Here is a 23,161-nt window from a genome sequence, read left to right on the forward strand (position 1 = left end):
CGCTTTACGCAACCCCTAAACCTTGCCTTAGACACCAACTAATCCAAGAAAACTTAAACCGGTTCACTTAAGGATTCTTTGTTCCTTATTGAGCTCGAATCCTTAGGGCCAACGTCTAATGATTTTTATTAGGCTTGGGTGGTGTAGTGAGGAATTAGCGATTTTTGGGCTAAGGAAAGGGTGATGAAATCCCTCACCTTATCTTGATTACGGGGTTTTGCCCTTAAAAATATTTTAAGTGTGTGCCAAAGCAAGATGCTCAAATTACTTGGTGAATTCCTACTAACAATATGAAATGCAACCCTATGAATTAAAAGCAACTAAAATGGATGAAAAAGTGAAAATGTTTTTTTAATTAGGGTTAACAATCAAACAAATGAGAAGGGGGATTTGTTTGAATTTATTATCTTGTTAGTAAATGTCAAAGTGAAGGGTGAATTTTATTATGGTCAACGGAAATAAAATCTTTTTTTTAAGATCCTAATTGTCACTAATTGTGAGAAACTAACTAAAGGTGTGGAATTGAAAATATAAGGAAGAAGACTTACCACAAGCGAATATCCAATTCCTCAATCTCCAATTCTTGATCTTTAATCTTCACGTAGTTCTTTCACAAGAAACACACAAGTTAAAGAACCAAAATAATTAAAACCTACTTAGGCACCTTCCCCGGCAACGACGTTAAAAACTTGATGTGGCATAAACATGTACCAAAAAGGTTGCAAGTGCACAACCGTGTCAAGTTATAGTATTTAAGATATCGATCCCACGAGGAAGGTGTTTTGTAGGAGAAAATATAAAATTCGGTTCTTATGTTGTGTGCGTGACAAATAAGATTGATAAGTGAATGTGATTGTGAAGAGATTGAGAGAGTGAAAATGGTGTGTAAATAGATGCAAAGTGTAAGTGAGAGTGGATTTGAAAAAGATTTTCTTTTATTCTTGATTTTTATTTTCTTTTTCCTTCTTGCCTTATTGATCATATTCATTCTTTGTCACATCCACTCTCACTTACACTTTGCATCTATTTACACACCATTTTCACTCTCTCAATCTCTTCACAATCACATTCACTTATCACTCATATTTGTCACGCACACAACATAAGAACCGATTTCATATTTTCTCCTACAAAACACCTTCCTCGTGGGATCGATATCTTAAATACTATAACTTGACACGGTTATGCACTTGCAACCTTAAGCAAATCCGGCCCACATTTGTCCGGCCCAAAGATGATGTTCCTGTCTCTTATGCACATCTGCAGCAACCATTCTTTGTCCGGTCCACTTCATTTACAATCCAAATCTTTGCATAAAAACCCAATTCATTCCAATTATTTGTAGCCAAGTCTGATCCTTGTATTTGTTGATGGGCTTTGGGCCTTCAAGGAGCTTGATTTTGTGGCTTCTAAAATGCTACAAAATAGAGAAGAGAGATTTTGAGCGGTTTTACATTTAATAATATTTATTTATATTTTCATTCAATTATGTGCAAACTAAACTAATAACACTTATTAATGATATATTTATTCATGTAAAATAGATAATGAGGATATAAAATTATAATAAAACATGATTATCACCTCCCGCTAATTACTTCTTATGGAACCGACTCTTTCTAGGGTTGGGAACTCCATTATCTAATGATAAATGGAGGGGATCATCTGTAGGCTGTTCAAGGAAGTTCTGCCCAGAATAGCGTTGTAGGCAGACCTTACGTCCATCATAATGAATTGGGTTTGGACTATAGACTAGAGAGGATATCTAGCGACTACTAGAGGAAGAGTGATCACTCCCTCTAGTTGAACTGAGTGCCCTAAGAACCAAATGAGGGGACTCGAGCAAGGCCAAAATTCTGGCTTCTTGACACCCATTTGGTTGAAGGTGTCCATAAACAAGATGTCGGTGGAGCTCTTGGTATCCACTAAAATTCTTTTGATTTGAAAACCATTAGTCTTAGCTAAAATAATGATGATGTCATCATGGGGGTCTCTACGCCTCTTAGATCAGTGTTGCTAAAGAAAATAGGTTGATTTTGTCCTTGGCTTCTTCTCATATAGATTTATTTCCAACGCTCACCGAGCATACTTTTTCGAGCATTGTTTTGCATTCCTCCTATCGCTAGACCATGACACCTCGACTGCCTGTCTCTATGGGTTGGTTATCTTGTTGGTTTTGTTGATGGGGCAATCTCGATCTAGACCTTCTTCTTTCCAATTTCTCTAAAACTGGTTCTTCTCTATATCATTGAGAGATGAGCTTTTTTAGCAGCCCCTTCTGTATCAAGTCTTTAATGTCTCATTAGAGGACTCTACAGTCATTGGTGTAATGATCATGGTCTCTATGATACCGACAATATTGCTTGGGATCTCTGGATCGGGGGTACGACTTCATGCAAGGAGGAGCAGCGGTAAGGTATCCTTCTCTCTAAACTAAGTAAAGAGCTTGTGAGAAAGAAGCATTAAGGGAAGTAAGGGCCAATTTCTTAGCTGTCTCTTTCCTATGATCTTTCCAATCGGCCTGATTTGGCTTGGAGTTGGTTTTGGAGGAATCCTTTTCCATCTTCTATTCTTGAGAGGACTCTGCTTCAGCTGCTGCTTTTCTGGCCGCCTTCTTGTAGGCTTGACTATCTTATGCATCCATGTGTCCTCGAGCTCTGCCCATTAGCTGGTCAAGTTAAGCACATGGTCTATGATGAGGGAGTCAGACAAATTATTATCTTCCAACTCTATAGGGATCAAGGCTATGGCAACCATATTGCCAGGGTCTTTAACTTCTACCCTTTTAGCTTGGAATCTCTTGAAATAGTCCCTGAGACTCTCTCCTGGTTTTTGTCTTATCTACAACAAGACGGAGGAGGGTGCCTTTTGCTTGGAGTCGGCCAAAAAATAATGTATAAATTTTTGGTTGAGTTGTTTAAAGCTGTGGATGGACTTTTTGTCTAATGAATTTTACCACATATTAGCACTTCTCATGAAGGTGATCCGAAAAGTTCTATAAATGATCAGATCACTCACTTGCTGCATGCACATCAAATCATTGAAGTTTTGTGCGTGCTCCGCTAGATCTCCCTCACCATTGTACTTCTCAATATGTGGCATTTTGAACTTGACGCATGGAGTGTTTTCATGATCTAGTCAGCAAGCGGAGTTTTCTCTCGGATGACATTTGCAATAATGTTAAATGTCCGGTCGTAACTAGACGTAAAGTTAGTGGTGGAGGGGCCTGGAGTAGTGTGAGGGTATCTGGTGCCACGCGATGTCATCCATGTAGCATGCCCATGGCCAAATCTGGGATTCCCACCGGTTGCCTCCATGTGATGCGGTTGTTGTTGGGGATGAGTGGCGAAACGAGTTTTTTGGTGAGGTGAATAAGACGTATATTCAGTGTGTTCCTCATGCGTTCATTGTTTACATTATTCTCAAGGGGGAGGAGCAATGAACGACGGAGAAGGTTGCTAGGGAGGAATCTGACAAAGAAGTTCATTTGTGAAGGAAGTGATCTATTGCTGAAGAGATTGAGAAATTCTTCGGGCGAATTCTTCTATTTGAGCTTGAGTGACATAGCCCACATTATGTGTTTCTTCAGTAGGAGGAATTGATGATCGGTCTCGATGGTCAGAACCAACCATCTTGTCTAAAGAATAAAAAGAGGCCCCATGGTGGGCACTAAGCTGTTGGTGTTTGATACTTAATAACAGAATTTTAGGTATGTTATAGAGTGTTTAGGGTCCCTCAATCTTCTTTGGTGGCTGATTATTGAGCAAAGGATTTGATCCTACATACAAACAATGCATAAGAGTGCCTCATCCTCTTGATCAACGACCAATGCCGACCTCCTCTCCTCCTCCTCAATATCGTATATCACTAAGGTGAATTCAAAAGCCTCTCCTCTTCTCCTCCTCAATATCGTATATCACTAAGGTGAATTCAAAAGCCTAATTTGTTGATGCCCTTTTTTTTTTATAAAAGCCCTAATTTCTAGCATCTATTGATTAAATTGAAAAGCCTAAATTTATTTGATAAAAATCCCTAACCTATTAGCCCTAACTATTTTTAGTTGCATATATGATTGTAATTTGCATCATTATATATATATTTTTTGTTTGATTAAGTTTATAAATTTTAATAAATAGGTATTAGAACTATGTCGTCTAATCCATCAGTTCAAGCTTCTAACAAAGAACCCACAGTCGAACTCCCCGTTGAACCAGTTATTAAACCTACAATAGAAGAGTCTTCTAATACGATAGAGGAAAAACATGAGAATAGTAAATTGTGATGTATGGTTAGACTTTGAGAAAATTGATAAAGTTGAAAAGAAAATCGTCAACAAGAAAGAAGTTGAAATAAAAATCAAGATAGCGAAATGTAAATATTGTTTGTTTGAATGTGATGGACGAAGTTCAAGGGGTACTACCCACATTAGAAATCACATTATGAAGTACTCCAAAAAGAAGGTACCCAATATTCATCAACAATTGGTTCAAGCTACTAGAAAAAAATGAAGAAGGGACTTGTACACTTAGTAGTTATCATTTTGACGATGAGAAGAGTCAAGCTTTACTTGCAAAAGCTATCATTGTCCACGAGTATCCATTTAACTTGGTCACACATGACTTCTTTTTACAATATGCACATTCTCTTCGTCAAAATCACAAGGTTCCAAGTCGTGCACAAATCACAAAGTTATGTATGAAAGTTTATGAAGAATATAAAAAATCTTTTATTTGATTAGTTTGCTACATCTTCCATAAGGTTAAGCTTGACAATCGATAAATGGACATCATCTTCATAAAATTTGGTGTATTTGTGCATTACCGCTCACTATGTTGATGAATCTTGGAAACTTCAAAAACATATAATTGGTTTCAGTAAAGTCCATAGCTTCATGGAGAAGGATATATGCAATGTGTTAACCACTCGTTTACTTGATTGGAAAATTGATAATAAAATTTTGTCAATTATGGTAGATAATGATAAAGCTAATGATGTTGTCATTAAAATTAGGAAAGAACATCTTAAAAGTATCTACCTTGTGGCGTAGTCTTTTTCATGTGAGATGTTGAGCACATATTATAAATCTCATTGTTCTAGAGGGGCTTAAAATTATCACTAAAGCTATTTAAAAAGTAAGGCTTAGTGTTAAATATGTTACATATTCACAAAAAATGGAAGATAATTTTTATCACGTTGCGAAGCAAGCTAATGTGGTTGAAGAAAAATGTTTAGCCCTTGATTGCTGCACAAGATGGAATTCTACTTACTTAATGTTGATGAATGCTTTAAAGTACAAAGTTGATTTTAATAGATTTGAACTTAGCGACGACAAATGCATTCGTTGTCCATCAGAGGAAGAATGGAATTATATTGAAACTTTGAGTAAAGGTTTGAAACACTTTTATGATGCAACTAATCTCCTTTTCCGGTAGTTCATGTTTGCAATCTTTTACTTGAAAATTTTGTGAAATTCAATTGCTTCTAATGGAATGGTTGAAAAGTAATGATGATATGATTGTGGCTATGGCTTTTGCAATGAAAATAAAATTTGATAAATATTGGAGCATGTGCAATAGGATTTTTACGGTGGCTACTTTTCTTGATCCGAGGTACAAAATGATTGTAATAAAATATTACTTTAAGGAAATTTATGGTGTGGATGGTGAAAGGTGTACACTTGAAATTTTAGATGTCATCAAAAAGATACATGGAGAGTATGCATCTCTTGAAAAAAAGCAATCCAAAATTGATGAAAATGCTTCAAGCTCACAAGCAAAGGAAGTGGAAAGAATTGCTGACAAAAAAAAATCTAGATTTGCACAATTTGTTGAAACTATTGAGAAAGGGCGTACAAAGACGGATTTGGATTTATATACTAAAGAGAGTATTGTCCGATGCGAAGATGAAACAATGGGGAAATTTAATATGTTGGATTGGTGGAAATCAAGTTTTGGAAGGTATCCTATACTAGCAAAAGTTACAAAAGATGTTTTAGGTATACATGCATCAACCGTGGCTTCCGAGTCAACTTTTAGCACCTAGGGGCATGTGATTCATTGTTATAGAAGTCGAATGACAACGAATATGGTAGATGCCTTGATATGTGCACAAGATTGGATTAAAGCGGAGAAAGGAGGTAAATTTATAAATTTTGCATAGATTCTATTATATTTGGTTAATTTTACATTAAATGATAGTATGTTTTATTCTAATAAATTTTTTGTAGTTACATAAGTGCAAACTATGAATGATGATGCTCTTGATGTGGTTAAGCTTACGGATCACAACGACTCGGAGATTGCCCAAACTTTTATAAAAGCACCCATAGGTATGTTATTTAACTTCATAAGCATAAGATTTGAAATTTGAAAATTTTCACATATTTAACATGACAATTGCTCTTTTTATTTTTTCAAGGTGACATCGTGGAGGTCCTTGACTCGGATGTTGAGATTTAATGTTTCTCTTGCATTAATGATTCTTATTTTTTTTGTTTATATTTTCTTCTCAAGAACATGATTGTCTTAGTTTGCATGCTTTTTTGCTTAGGGAACTACATTATAGAACTTGTGAGTTTTTAATTTATTGTATGTGACTTTGCTCATGTTAAGTCTGTACATGACTTTATTTTTGGATTTGTGATTTGTTATTTCTAGATTTGTGGCTTGTTGTTTCTTAATTTGTGACTATTATTTTCGAATTATGACTTTATTCTGTGCTTTTTTGTCAATAACATATGACTTTATTGCCATGAGAATGATGCATGCTCTATGAATCAAAGAGAGAATGCCTTCATATAGACATCAAATGGTTCATTTAAGGTAAGTCGTAGTTTGTGAGGTCAGTTGTGGTTGTTGATCATTTTAGTTATAGTATTCAATATTTTTTATTTTTTGTTTAGGGCCTGCTATGGTGTTCTGAGGTTTGTCATACAGAATAACAACAAAGTCCATAAGGTAACTTGTCTTTCTTTGCGAGTTATTAAAACCATATGTATTTTTTGTCATATCCTATTCATATATTTTTCCTAAATATTCGATTAGTATTCATATCATATTCGTATCGGACTCTTTAATATCCGAACCGTATCCATTTCCGTTTAATACGAATATGGTAATACTTTTTTCTTACCGATGAATATCAGAATCGTATCCGTATCCACTTTGAGAAAATGGTTTTGGATATGATAAGTGAGATATCCTAGCGGTATCCAAACCGAATGCAACCCTAGTTACAATCCGTTAACCATCACCCCGTGCTCTCACTTCCCCACCAAAACCCGTTTCCCAATCTCGGCCACCCAATCTCGTTTCCCCTCCTTTTACCAAAACCCCCCCGAAAAATCCCCTGCCCCTCAGTCTCTCGCTATTCCCCAAACCCGTCAATCTCCCAATGGTGGGGGGGGCGCCGGCGGCTGCGGCACAGTGGCGGCGAACTTCGCCGCCATCTCCAGCCCGCTCTTCCGCCTTTCTCTCAATCGACTCAATCCCCAACCCACCCTCCTATCCCGCAGAAAACCATCGCCTCCACTCCATTCGTCGTCGGGCCGCCAGTCGCATCGCTCCTCCGCCTTCCGCGCCACCACCCCCGATTCGAAATCTCCGCATTGTTTCCCCCGCTTTCCGGCCAACCGAAGCCCGGCAAAGGGGCCGCCGACAATCCTCGTTTGAGGCCCTGTGAGCTCGCTTGGAAGTCACTGATGTTTGTCTTACATACCGCCGCGGAGATCAATTGGAAGATTCACCAAGGCCTCATGACCCGATTCCAATACGGATCGCCAACAACTCCTCCGGCCCGAGGGCGAGTTCGTTTCGCTCCCGGGGTTACGCGAGGTCCACTGGCGGCAGCCCGGGATTGTATCGGACCTCGGTCCCGGCGCTACCAAAATCTCGTCTCCGCGCTCGCCGACGCGCTGCTGGATTCGGTGCCGCTCGTCGCCATTACGGGACAGGTTCCGAGGAGGATGATTGGGACTGACGCTTTTCAAGAAACACCCATTGTTGAGGTAACCAAATCTATGTTGGTAGTTTGATAGCACGAAGTTTTCAAATTGATGTTAATTTGATGATTTGGTCCCCCAAAGCGACGAAGTCCTAACTTTTATTATTTGGAGTCTGAGGCATTCAGCTGTATTCTCATTTGTTTGGGGTTTTGATACTTTATTAGCTTAATTGCACTTTTTAATATCCTAAAGTTTCATTTTTTTTTGGCATCCTAAAGTTCTGTTTTGACAGTTGAGACCACAAAGGGTTTTCAAATTGAGTGTTAGTTTGACAATCAGATACTTCAAGACCCTAACTTTGTTCCTCAGTTTATTAGCTTATTTGCACTTTAATACCCTAAATTTCACCCTTTTTTTTAACTTTGATATGCGAAGGTACTATTTTGGCAATTTGATACTCCTTGATACTCCAAAAGTTTTCAAACTGACGTTAATTCAACAATTCAATACACCAAAGCCCTAACTCCAAAAGCAGAATACTGAAATTTTGTAAGGAAGTTCTTTTTCTCTGTTATCGTTCGCTATTCTATGTTGATATTCTTGACTAAATTAATGTCGCTTTGTTTGCACTTTGGGTTATCAAATTGTCAAAATAGAACCTCCAGTCGTCAAAATTAAAAAGTGTGAAACTTTGGGATATTAGAGCAACTCCAATGGGGAGGCTGCAAAATGCAGCCTCCCCAAAACATATTCTTGAGCATATGCTTTTTTAGAGGGGGTGCACTCCAACCACCCCTTCTATATGAAACTCTATTTGTATTTTTAATTGATTTCTTTTATTATACTTTAAATAGATTTGAAAATATAAAAAATATAAAATGTTAAAAAATTATATGAATTAATTTAAAATATAAAATATATTATAAATTAATACTAAAAGTATAATATATAATATACTCATTATTTAAATAAAATTATTTATCTTTAATAAATTGATAATAAGACATAGATAAGAGCCTTTAAATTTTAAAAAGCAGAAAATATAGCATAATATTTGGAACAACCTTCACAGCTACTCCGAATGATGAAATTTTATATATTACATTCAGCGACATTACATAGAAAAATAAAGTACATGAAAATAAAGTACATGAAAATAAAGTACATGAAAAAAACTAAAAATCGGGCAGGCTATTTCCTCCATATCCACCGCTTCTGTAGTCAGGTATTCCGTATTGACTTCCTGTATAACTATATTCAGGATTAGGATTATCAGATAAAGAACCTCCGGTCGTGTTTCTATTTAAAATCTCTTGTTTTTTAATTCGAAAATACTCGCGTTCCGAAGGATCAGTAATAGTATCAAGATTAATCAACATAATCTTACTTTCCTGGCGTTCCCTTTGAATATCTAATTTTTTCTTTTCGTTTTCGGTCCTTAATATCATAATCTGGTGCATTGCTATTCTATCATTTTCTCGTTCTCCATGACTTTTTTTTAAAATATTGACAATTTCTTGATTGCTTTTATTGAGAGTTTCCAAGTCGAGGTTGGATTCAGTTGCCTGTCGCCTCCTCATCTTCTCTTTCTTCCTTCCTGTCGGTCGACTTGTTATCATATCTTCGTCATTATGAGTATATTCCTCATTATCGTCATTTAAGTCGACGACAGGAGAACTTGAATCTGATCCCTGAGATGAGCGGGACTTTGAAATTTTGGATGTTGCAGGCGATCTGACACTTATATTTGCCCATTTCTCTGCATCTTTTAAAATTGACCAAACATGATCAAATAGAAACCCCTTTCTCTCTTCTGGATCTTTTGCAAATATTATCCTAGCACGTTTAATCTACCACAAGAGAGGAAGAAACATTTATTAATAACATGATAGTAGATGATAATCAAGATTTATGTTATTCAAAATACTTACAATGTCAAGCTCAGAAGCACCACTTGGATTTAAGCGCTCGACTTGTCGAATACATCCTCGAAATTTACTAATGGCCTTCATAATTAATTGCATTCGGCATGAAAGAGACTTCGGAGTCCTTTGAGCATCACAAATATTGGAAATCCTTTCATGAAATAAAGCAAAAATTCGTTCCCACAGCTTGTCCTTCTTTTGATTAGAACCCATGACTGGATCTTGAGAAATTTCGAGCCACGTAGCGCATAAAACTTGGTCTTCTTCTTGTAAAAAAGATTTTCCACGACTAGATGCCATAATCTAAGGAGGAATGTAAAGAGTTATGAATATAGAATAAGAAGAGTTGTGGTGGAGATATAAAAATTGTGCAAGTATTATATAGGGATCAGATGTGGGGAGTCTCCAACATCAGGAGACTCCAATGTGGGGAGTCTCCAACACAAAAGGAATCCAATGTGGGGGTGAGAAGCCAATGCTGAAAAGAATCCAATGTGGGGAGTCTCCAATACGAAAGGAATCCAATATGAGGGGGGGTGAGAAGCCAATGCTGAAAAGAATCCAATACGTGGAGTCTCCAACACTAGGAGAATCCAATGTGGGGAGTCTCCAACACAAAAGGAATCCAATGTGGGGGTGAGAAGCTAATGCTGAAAAGAATCTAATGTGGGGAGTCTCCAACACAAAAGGAATCCAATGTGGGGGTGAGAAGCCAATGCTGAAAAGAATCCAATGCGGGGAGTCATATTATATAATGACATTACATCCATCTCTAAATAACTCACAACTTATATGATTATTTCTTTAAAAAACTTCTTCATCAATGAACTATGGAGCCGGACCGTCACATCTACCTCCTCCTTCTTCTTCTTCTTCTTCTTCTGACGACGACGGAATATTTTCTCAGTACATTAAAGATTGGGAGGAAGATATGATACAATGGGAGAAGGAAGATGAACTCTTAGTTCGCGTACATGCCTCTAATAATAAAATAATGACTTATCTCTCTCAAGAGGCAGAGCGGCTAAAGCGTATTGGCTCAGTTCCTGGTCATTTGGTGATCAATCGCGGGAGGGAAGAAGGTAATTCTCGACTTTACCATGACTATTTTTCTGATAACCCTACATATGGTGCAAACCTATTCCGTAGAAGGTTCTGGATGCACAGGAGTTTATTCCTTAGTATAGTCGAGGCGGTACGTGAGCATGACAACTTCTTCGTACAGAAGATGGATGGTGTCGGCAAACTTGAGCTATCAACTTTACAAAAAGTTACATCGGCATTTCGCATGTTGGCGTATGGAACATCAGCAGATAGTACTGACGAATATGTTAGGATCGGTGAGTCAACTGCAATTGTATGTTTAAAGAGATTTTGCAGAGTAATTGTAGAAGTATATGGAGATGAATATCTGAGGACCCCCAATGTCGACGATGTTGCAAGGTTATTGCAAAAGGGCGAAGAAAGAGGTTTTCCAGGAATGTTAGGAAGTCTAGACTGTATGCATTGGCAATGGAAAAATTGTCCAACAGCATGGGCAGGACAATACTCAGGTCGTCATGGAGGTCCAACCATTATTCTTGAGGCAGTAGCATCATATGATCTATGGATATGGCATGCATACTTTGGCTTACCAGGATCCAATAACGATATTAATGTATTGCAGTCGTCTAATTTGTTCGACAATCTATCACAAGGTATTGCTCCTCCTGCTCATTACACAATTCAAGGAAAAAATTATGATGTCAGTTATTATTTGGCTGATGGCATGTATACGAAATGGCCAACACTTGTTCAAACCATTTCTAATTCCGATGATAAAAAGAAACAATATTTTGTAATGATGCAAGAAGCATGTCGAAAAGATGTTGAGCGGGCATTCGGTGTTCTCCAATCACGATTTGCTATCATCAAGGGGCCAGCCCGTTTTTGGGATAAACGAACTCTGCATGATATCATGACTGCTTGTATTATAATGCACAATATGATTGTCGAAGATGAACGCGACGAGCAAGAAGATGTTGTCATTTCAACTCCACAATCAATTCCGAATGCTGAAAATATGGAGATAACGGAAACTGAACGATTCCAACAATTTCTTGCTCTACATAAGAGGTTAAAAAACAAAGAAGCTCATTTTGCACTTCGAAATGCATTGATTGAACATTTGTGGGAAAGACATGGAAATGAAGCTATGTAATTTTTTTTACTAATAAAATAATGACTTTTTCAATTTTAATTACTTGGTTCTTGAAATTTTATATTTCAATTAATATTATTCAATATTAGTCTCATTTTGAAGGTATCGACAAAACATTTCCAACTGTAAAACTTTTATTTAAAAATAATTAGTAGAAATAAACTTATGTTGATTTTAAGTTGAATATCTAAAAATAATTAGTTAGTTAGAAGGGTATTATTGTTATTTTTTAGGGGGAATAGTGAAATGGAGGGGTGCATATTTGGAGCAAAAACTCCAAATATGCAGCGCGGGTTCAAGGTTTGCAGCCGGACTCCAAAAATGGAGTCGGTTGGAGCTGCTTAAATTGTAAATAGTCTGGCTTTATTCCAGTTGAAAGCCATGTATTAGTTTTATCATATTTTTGTATTTAAGGTTTGTACCAATTTTCAGTGATAAGAATTTTTTTTTGCTTTTATTCAGGTGACAAGATCAATCAAAAAACACTAATTTTAGTTCTTGATGTTGAGGACATACTAGGGTGTTAAGAAGCTCTTTTTAGCTACCACGGGCCGCCCAGGACCAGTGTATGGTTGATATACGCGAAAGGATATTCAGCAACAGCTTAACGTGCGCGGTTGGGACCCACCCGATGCGTCTGGCCTGGGGTATCTGTCTCGGCTAACTCCGAAGCCGCCGGCAAAAAATTTGATTGAGCAGATTGTGAGACTGATCTCAGAGTCCAAACGACCTGTTCTTTATGTGGGAGGAGGTTGTTCAGCTTCTGGAGATGAACTGAGGAGGTTTGTGGAGTTTACAGGGATCCCAGTGGCTAGTACTTTGATGGGTCTTGGTTGTTATCCTACTGATGATGAGCTTTCTTTGAAGATGCTAGGAATGCATGGGACTGTATATGCTAATTATGCAGTGGATAAGTCTGATTTGTTGTTGGCTTTTGGGGTTAGGTTTGATGATAGAGTGACTGGGAAGTTGGAAGCTTTTGCGAGTAGGGCGAAGATTGTGCACATTGATATCGACCCAGCTGAAATTGGGAAGAACAAGCAGCCCCATGTTTCAATCTGTGCTGATATAAAGCCAGCATTGCAGGAATTGAATAATATTTTGGCTGTGGATGAACTCGTGTTTGATTTTTCAGACTGGAGGGCTGAGCTTGATCAGAAAAAAATAGAGTTTCCATTAAGTTTCAAGACTTTTGGGGATGCAATTCCTCCTCAGTATGCAATCCAGGTGTTGGATGAGCTTACGGGTGGCGAGGCAATTATAAGCACTGGTGTCGGGCAACACCAAATGTGGGCTGCTCAATATTACAGCTATAGGAGACCGAGACGTTGGCTTTCATCGGCTGGATTGGGTGCTATGGGCTTTGGATTACCCGCTGCAGCTGGAGCAGCAGTAGGAAACCCGGGAGTTACTGTTGTCGATATTGACGGTGATGGTAGTTTTCTAATGAACATTCAAGAGTTGGCAATGATAAGGATCGAAAACCTTCCAGTCAAGATCATGGTGCTGAATAACCAACATTTGGGAATGGTGGTTCAATGGGAAGATCGATTCTACAAGGCAAATCGGGCACACACATACTTAGGAAACCCGGAAAATGAGGATGAGATTTACCCAGATTATGTGACTATTGCCAAGGGGTTTAGTGTCCCTGCAGCTAGAGTGACGAAGAAGGCGGAGGTCAAGGACGCGATACGGAGGATGTTGGATACGCCAGGACCATACTTGTTGGATATAATTGTGCCACATCAGGAGCATGTGCTGCCTATGATACCAAGCGGTGGCGCATTCAAGGATGTGATTACTGAAGGAGATGGAAGGAGAAGCTATTAGGTTTATTTATGATAGGTAATGTATCTGTTTTATCTGTTCTTTTGCGTGTCTAAACTGAATAATGGGTGAGGGGACGAGCTAGTTATCTTGTTTTTTAATTGGTGTTCTGTTGTTAGTTTATATTATGGAAGGATCTTAGTTTGGTTTAATCTACATCTTCCTTATTGTAATGTTGTATGCTGTATGCTTGTTCCGTGTTGCTTATTTACTTAAACCATTCTCTTAAATTGTTCATGAACTAATGGCCCTATAAGCCTTTAACGGGTCTAATGTGGAAATATGAAACGTTAATCAATGAGAAACCTTAAGTTGTTAAGGTGACTAAATGAGTAAGAACAATATTCACCAAATTATTCCTCATATCTGTTCTTAAACTCTGTTGTGTCTTCTTTGTGTCAAAAAACTGCTATGGTCTATAATATGCTGATAAAGTTAATTTGTTCTTCCAACCTCCAGCAAGTTAAAACATGAATTATTTGATTTTGTATGTTATTTTCTAGCTTCTTTTGTGTATTAGTTGCATATTTGGTCAATCTTTCGTAAATAGTTAGCATTTCTATATAAGGAGTGAATCCTTTTAGCTTGAAATCTGTTCTCTCTGTTTGTGCATGTTGCATGCTGTGTTTTTTCACTTGTTATTCGGATGTAAGAATTGATTTCCTTTGGATTATGAGCCAACAACAGAATTGCTTAGTCCACCTCTTAAGCTTATGGACGTACCTTTTTATTTGCCCTCTTAAAATTGTATTAAACTAAAAATATTTTCTAAAGATGTATTTTAATTTGCATATTACCGTCATCGCTGGATTTTGTCAATTGGCTCTAATTTTTTGAGATGAATTTGACGTAGCTTACAGTAGAATGCAATGAGGATGATGGTTAAGCACACATTTGGTGCGGGCTTTGGATTTTAGTTGTAGGCAGAAGTTAAAATCTTCGTTGTGTACTAGTAGTATTTTAGCTTACAGAATCAAAGGATGCATAGACTGTAAATGTTCTATCCCGGCTTTAGCTGGGTTAGAAGACTGTTACTGTGTGCATGAGAAAACTTTGGATCACAGCTGTTCTATTCTGGTTTCAAGACTATTATTGTGTACAAGATTTAGACAAACCCGAATTTTGTATCCAACAAGATTTGTGATAATTGTGACTTCATGACTAAAAGTTACGATGAACGTTGATGCATATGAATCTATGTCAGTTTTTGATGTCAGTGCTGCATCACTTGTTATATCTAACTTCATCCTTTCAATTTCTGAAATTATCGTTTGTGTTGTGTAATGTACATAGTTCTTATATTTTTAATGTGATAGATGTTTTCACGTTATCCTAAAACGGATATTTATGATATTTTAAATTTTCACTTTTTTCTCAAATTTATCATGATCTGGTTTACTGAACAAAATATTTGCCTTCAGGCTGACGTGGTTCTATAAGATGCTGATAACAGGACCCTGTTATTGTTCTGAGTGAGAGGCTGAAACAATTATTGACTTCGTAACACTTATTGTGTATTCATATTGTTGTTGCTTATTTTCATAGTACTGATATCTCATTAGCTGACATTATTTTCTATATTGAGATTCATCAGTCAATGGAGTTATTATTCTCACTACTCATTTAATTTGTAGTTTTATTGTTTTAGCTTACTTTGGGTCAAATATTTCGATAGAATGATTGCAAGTCATTTGTATTGCTGAAGAAGTTAGAAGGAAATCATCAGTCAATGGAGATATTATTCTCACTACTCATTTAATTTGTAGTTTTATTGTTTAAGCTTACTTTGGATCAAATATTTCGATAGAATGATTGCAAGTCATTTGTATTGCTGAAGAAGTTAGAAGGGCTTTTTTTCCTTTTCTTTTTTTTTCTTTTTTGTTTTTCTTTTATTTATTTAATTTGGATAGCCTAGCTCTGGATCGAATACGAGACCGTGAAAGCCATATTAGAATCTTCCAACCGTCTGGATCACCCGCAGCGAATAAAGTTAGAAGAGTTCGCTCTACTGAATTGTGACACTACAAATATTGCAGAAGTTGAGAATCTTTGATTCCAATATTGCACAATATGGACTATCAAAGCAGTAGATAGGGGCAAATTGTTTCTATTTTAGGAATTAATGGCATTTTGTTGAATGCCTTCTCTTCAGTATTTTTCACTTGCATGGAAAGTAGGGGACTTTTGCTCAGTGATTCATGTTAACTAAGGGGGTGTCTATTTCTCTCTTTTTATAGATTAGGAATAAGAATTGTATCTGATAGGGGTAAAACTATAAATAAATAATTCTAATGGTGTTCTATTTCTAAGATTGGTTCATAAATTTTTTATAGATATGGATATCTATAAATGTGATAAAATTGGGAGGTTTTTCCTGTAGAAACCCAAATCATATAGGTTCGGGTGGATTTGGGTTAAAAAACTGACACAATTGATTATTTCTCAATATACTATTCTCACTCGGTCCCCATTCTCTCTTATACGTAATCCGCCGCTATGAAAACCCTAGAAACCTCCTACCTTTCTCTCACTAACTTCCTTTCGCCTCCAATCTTGTCCTTCTGCGCCTTATCCACACTCGGCCATTCAGAGCAGATTTGAAGATTTCCCTCTTTGAAATCACCTAGGGATCTAACATTCCTCTTTTTCGATTTTGCGAATTGATTATGAGATTGAATCTAGTGATTTGAGCTTTTATTTTGTTCTGTGATTTTTTGCTTCAAATTTGTGGTTCGATTTTTTGGCTGGAAGGGCTATTGTGGTTCGATTTCGAGGTTCGTTCTTCGATTTTTTAGCTGTGCTTGGAACTGTCATCTCTTAATTGCTTGGAACGGCCATTTATCCCAAAAATTTCTCATTCTAAACAAAAGAAAAGAATAGGAATTGAAGAATTTCTATAAAGTTGGATTCTATATTTTCATGTTATGAAACAAACATAGAAAAATAAAAAATGGAATTCCACAGCATTTTATGAAAACAAAAAATTATCCTCAGAATTTTTATAGTTAGGAAGAAATCCATAAAAAACATCCTTTTCATAATCCTATTTTGACTCACTATTGAACCAAACACCCCCTAAGCATATTCAAAATAGTCATGTTCCACTATTGCTACAAAATTAGAACTTGAGATTTATCATCACAATGCTATGGCCTTAAGACCGGATATCTAAAACTTGTCGTTCGTTCTGAGGGGGGGTGGGGGGTTGGGGGTGGGGGTTGGGGGAGGGGGGGATGGCGGTGGGTGGGGGGTTCTAGAAAGTCTACGTGAACAGATATCTACACTTGTCGATAAATTAAAAAAAAACCCTAAAAAGTCTACATGAATAACGCGATGCATCCTCACAATACCATTCCTAAAGAAATCTGTTTGCCAAGTGATATCATTTTACTTTGCCTTGCTGTGATTCCATTCTCTATATAAGCACCTCAAAGTGGACCTTGCAGAAGCGAGATGACACTGGAAAAACTTGGACGAAATTTGTTACATCACTCTGGGTGAAATATCCTTTGACCATCACATGTGGTTCTTGGGAGTTCTGACATGTTTTGGTTCCAATTGACAGGAAAACTCTGTTGTTAGCATTATAGGTTTTAGAAAAGCTAGAATCTAAACAACAGTATACATGCAGCCCACAATGACGCTGTCCAAACGAAAATACGAGGCACTGAGCAATTAAGCCCCATTCATGAGACCTTTATGTGGGAAATAGAGCTCCAGCATGTGAGCATGCATGAGGCTCCGATATCAGATGGAGAACAACAAACTTAATTTTAATTTCATATGTAATTTGAGAATTTCTCATATTATGACAGGTTATTCTTTCGGGGGAAAATCACAGGTTAAGGAGAGATGATGTCGAGTGATTCTTTGTCCTACACATGTTGTAGAGTATAAATATATACTGTGATTTGAAAATTATTATTGAGTTTCTTATCCACCAATGAATATATATTGAAAATGAAGAGATATACCAACTGAAACGTTTTTGTCCGTCCAGACCAAACCTGACGCAAGGGAGCCAAATTGAATTATGCCAATATGAGGGAAAAAAGAACAAGAAAAGAAATATTGACATTTATCATCTGTTAATTGTTTTAGAGAAGTACATAATCGAGTTGAGGGAGAGCAAAGGCAATTGAGGGTTGCAGAGAGCAAGTAGATGAGACCTATGCAAACAATTATAAAATCATTGAGAATTAAAAATATTTTCAAATCACAAATTCAGGGAAGCAAAAAGGTCACAAATTTCATCAAGATAATTTCTACAGATGAAACTTGTCTAGGAAAAAAAGCATCTTCATTTAATAAACACTAATTGCTAACACTGAGAAAACCTCTGAAAATAGTAATGAAGCGGTAATAGGCAGTCTAGGGATTTTTCCTGAGATACTTAGGTTATGTAAGTTTCCAGAATGTGTCTGCTTTGAATTTGCTAACACTAAGAAAACCTCTGAAAATAGTAATGAGGCAGTAATAGACCATCTAGGAAATTTCCTGAGATATTAAGGTTATGTAAGTTTCCAGAATGTGTCTACTTTGAATTTCCAGAGTTCATGGCGTTGATGTTTTGATCCTCATATTTCATTTTGGCAGAATAATATTTATTTTCTTTGAAATCAGGATCAACTGCTAAATGCATATGCACCTCCATAACAACAATGAGGGATGACAAAAGAGGATCCATTAAGTACTACATAGAAGGAAGCAACTTTATTTATGATGTAATATGTAAATTTTAATTTCGATATAAAAAATAAAAAACTACATATTCTTCTCCAAATTAGTAGACTACAGAAGGATCAAACCATTAAATACTACATACAAGGAGATAAAAACAAAACAAACATTCAAACTGTAGTCTAATTCTACTGCGTTATAAAACGAAGTCTTGAGGTAAATCCAACGAGCATTACAATATAAAAGCAACATTGAAATGATTAATCTCCTTGACGATTTCTTGCAATGTGCTTATGATTTTTCATTAAACACCAAGAAGTTACAAACATATATGAGGAAATATTAACTAACTTACAGAAGAATATAGAATAACAGTGCAAATACAAGGTAAATTTGGAACCATGAGTAACAACATTAATCGCAGGAATCTTTAGAGTTGATGTTACTTATCTCAAATCCAAGAAAAATGTAAGGCTAAGTTATGTCTTCATATTGGAGGAAAATTGAGGTTAGAGAAGCTCAGTAGGCTAAATTATATCTTCATATTGACTGTTGTTCAGCAGTCTCAGTGGCCTCATCCTCCTTAAATTCCGTAATTACCTGAAGAAGATCCGAAGGTATAGCAGCAGGATCAAGCTCACGACATCCCTTAGGTGCATTATGAGCTTCATCTCCAGTAAGCAAATGTGAAGGCACTTGATGAGAAAATCGAAACATCTCTTCTCTTGGAATCCTCTTCACTTCCTTTGGATCCATGTGTCTATGGAAAACTGCTCTGAAACCTGCGACCTTCACTAAAGGAGTAACGAGCACCCCTTGCTCCTCATTATAGTCATCAATAACTTCAACTATATCATACTTGTGTATCACATTGTCCGGCGTGAGCTCGTTCCAGTCTGGTGACCAGTTTTTATAAAGGGCCCAAGTATCACCTCTCATAGGGAAAATTTTTACAACCCCACGAAATCCTTTCTCCCATCGAACTCTGTGAGAAAATATATTAACTGTGTCAGTGATTTCATATCTGCCCACTCTGAAATCTCCACAAGTTTTCGCAAACCCCGAGGCAACCCAGTTCATTGGCCCGAATTCAGCGTTATTCTTTGAATTAAGAAAACTCATGCGGAGCTTAAAAGGTCTCAGAGAGATGATTTTTTGAATTAGGGCATAGAAACGAGGCATTCCATCTTCACTGTCATACGTAGCCCAGACCTGCTCTCCTTCAAAAGATCTTTCCAAGCGATCTTTGTCAAAATCATGAAACTCTGGGTCAGGAACAACAATTGTAGCAGTCTTTGTCACTTCCTTAGCAGAACCGATCTTGCCATTATCAGTGGGTTCTTTCATAAAAGAAACATATTTGCTGTTATTTCTCCGAATTATAGCATCCCCGACAGCCCTAGACACTGTCTCCACATTACGATTATCCTTTTGTTTCAGTCTTTGCTTTGCTTTTGCTTTATCTGCCAATTTTGCAGCTGCAGCTGAATTCCATTCTTGTAACTTCTTACACATCTCTCGCTTAGCCTTCTCCATTAACAAATTTCTTTTGTCAATCTCATTGTACCGGTTTATTCTCATGGGTAGTCTCATCTTACTAGTTTCTCCTGGGCCACAAGGAGCCCTCTCCATTCCAGCATCTATATTTTCTCTTTTGCCACTGCACGAAAACACTTGCTGAGTCCCAGCAGCACCTCCAATTTCCTCTGCGATACTTCTCTTTGAAGGCCTACCAACTCTACGCACATTGCCATCAGCACCGGCATTATAAAATCCTGAACTACTGATGCTCCTCTTAGAATTAGAATTCTTCCTCCGAAGAGCCTCCTCCCTTCGAGCTGCTGTCTGAACTTCCTCTCTCTGCCTTTTCACTTTTGCATAAGTCTGATGAACCACATCAGCAGCCTGAGAAGCTACAGATGATGGGTCCCACTGGAAATTCTGAGTGTTATATGAATCAACATTTGCTCCATGCTGAAACACTGAGGACCCATAAGCATTCTTGTGTTTGGTCTTCTTCTGATGATACTGTTGAGGATCTGTCCAAGAAAAATTTGAACCAGCTCCATTAGATGGAAACCCTGTTTCCACCGCCAAGAACGCCTCATGACAGTTCGGACATAAAAGGTTGTGATTAAGGTATACCCTAAGGTACTCATATTGCATCTTGCATCGGCTGCACGAGGTCCAAAATGTATTTGATGTTGGCATTGGAACAGAAGAAGTGGAGCACTTTCGAGGCCTCTTAGTATGGAAGCCATTTTTAGTATTACGAGAGACTTTCGCATTCCTCTTCTGGTCGTAAGTTAATTTCCTGCTCGTGTCAGAGAGAACACTCCAAGCCTCTGAAAGGAGTTGGAAAGCACCCTCGGCGCCTATTGACTTGTTCTTATCAGGATGCAGCTGAAGGGCCAATTTCCTGTACTGTTTTTTCACGGTTTCCTCATCTGCTGAAGGATTCAAACTGAGGATTCCATACAAATCACTCTCGCCGTTAATTTTAATTTCAGCAGCCTGATAAACATCTAGAGTTGCTATCATCTGGTCGATACCGTCAAGCTCTGGAAAGAGATTTTGGGCCTTCAAGGCAAACTTCTTGGCACCTGAAAAGTCTTTAGCGGTGAACTTCTTTTCTGCCATTTCCTTTGCTCTCAGGGCTTCGTCCCTATTACATTCCATCTCTGACCTTCTAACTGTAAAAATTCACCACCAAAGACTGTTTATACCTCAGCTTTCACGTCTAATACTTGCAATAAAACAGTCTCTGCTTCTAGAATCCGTTGGAGTTAGCTCTACAAACATCCTAATTCATAAACAAAATTAGTCAAAAGACAACTTAATTAAACAATATAATCAACAATTAAGATGAACATTAAGTACTCAGACCTTCTCATCACATCAAGCAAAGCCATGAAAGTAAAAATATATTTAGGAAGATATATGATCAACTCTGTTACTGAACTTTGCATTAATTCATATCTGGTGACCTTTTGTACAAAGTATGGAAATTCTTACGACAGATCATATCTACAAACGTTCCCATAAGCATTTCCAGCAAAGTTTTTCAAACACTGAACAAATTTACAAAGTATAGAATTTCATCTCTAGAACACTTCAACAACAAAGAAATAGCTAGAAAAAAGCACAATTACGGTCCAAACAGACAGCAAGCTGCTAAAAGAAAAATCCAAATTCACACTAGATACCTCTGATTCTCAAAGCTCAAACCTTCAGCAAGTAAACCCTAGAATTCCAAGTCAAGCTAAAGCTAATTTGACATCAGAAGCACCCGATCTACATGAACTGTTCAATTACTCGATAAATTTTGGGTTTGAGCCTGGAGAAACCCTAATTGTTCGATCTCTAGCTATAGATCAAGGCAAGAAAAGAAATTTGGTGCAAATGATACTAGATATCTCGAGAAAATCCGCGAATTTGAAGGAATTTGAATCGAAAAGCCGCCATCGGAAACCCTAATCCCCATTATTTTCCCACCCAAATCTTAAAAGAGGAGGGGGAAAACCCTAGCTCACCAATAGTCAAACCTCAGAGCTAAACAAAAATAAAAATAAAAATTTCCCAAATACTGAAATACACAAATTTGGTTACACTTCGATTTTTTTTGTACTAATTTCCTTAACCCTGACCTACCTTTATTCATGCTTTTTGAAACCCTAACTATAGTTAATTTCTACCAACATTTTTTCTAATATTAGGAAAAAAAAAATTCTATAGTGGAGAGAGTTTCAAAGATACCATTTTTGACATTAACCCATTATTTTATTCACTCAAAATTGCAGCAATTAATAGAATATTAATGATGTTGTTTGTAGCTAATTTAAAAGCATTTGTTTAATAATTATTATTATTTATTTAATCATTAATTATGATTTTAGTGATAGGAGAATAAATCATAAGGGCAGCACATGTGAAAGTTTTTTTTTCCACTGGTTAATAAATGTGCATGTGGGTCCCACACAGTGAGGTAAAGGGGATTACTAGTTGGGTTAGATTAACTACGGAGCTGAGTTAGATACGAGAAATTATAAGGACCACCCAAAAATAAATTAAAAAAGTAAAATAAAAAGATGCCTCAACCCTAAAACTGGGGGGGGTGCCTCATGTGTAAACTTCTTATTGTGGGTCCCACACCCTTTTTCTTTGCTTTAATAACACTACACCAGCAAATTTTCATAAAGCATTATAAATTTTACAGTTTACTTTATTACAAGTTTTCCTTTACTAGCTTAAAGAAGAAACTAAAACTGAGCACCACAAGAAACTAAGAATTGTTCAGAGTTCATCACACATTTTGATCAAATTTATAGCAAATATTGTTATCTTTGATGGAGTAACTCGCATATTGATCTCTAACGTACTATTCCACTTGTTATTATTGCTCCTTCGGACAATACATACATGTACAATCAGTCCAATTATCATAATGTATAATAGAGGATAATTTGGCAATGACAAATGTGCAACAATGATCTTTGCATGCTTTTGTTCACATTGTACTTTTTCATCAAAAAACATGTAACATATATGAAGCAATTGTTCCACGCTATACAAACAAACGAAGGA

General features: G+C 37.0%; 1 protein-coding gene and 1 pseudogene across 1 annotated transcript; one reads left to right on the plus strand and one right to left on the minus strand.

Moving 5' to 3' along the window:
- LOC109831027 lies at positions 7,700 to 14,070 on the plus strand (annotated as a pseudogene).
- On the minus strand, positions 18,756 to 21,983 carry LOC109830633. Its single transcript, XM_020397950.1, has one exon. The coding sequence runs from the start codon at positions 21,254 to 21,256 to the stop codon at positions 19,118 to 19,120; it is 2,139 nt and encodes a 712-aa protein (XP_020253539.1). The 5' UTR covers positions 21,257 to 21,983; the 3' UTR covers positions 18,756 to 19,117.

This window comes from Asparagus officinalis, chromosome 2, assembly GCF_001876935.1.
Source record: "Asparagus officinalis chromosome 2, Aspof.V1, whole genome shotgun sequence".
In the NCBI taxonomy this organism is placed as follows: Eukaryota; Viridiplantae; Streptophyta; class Magnoliopsida; order Asparagales; family Asparagaceae; genus Asparagus; species Asparagus officinalis.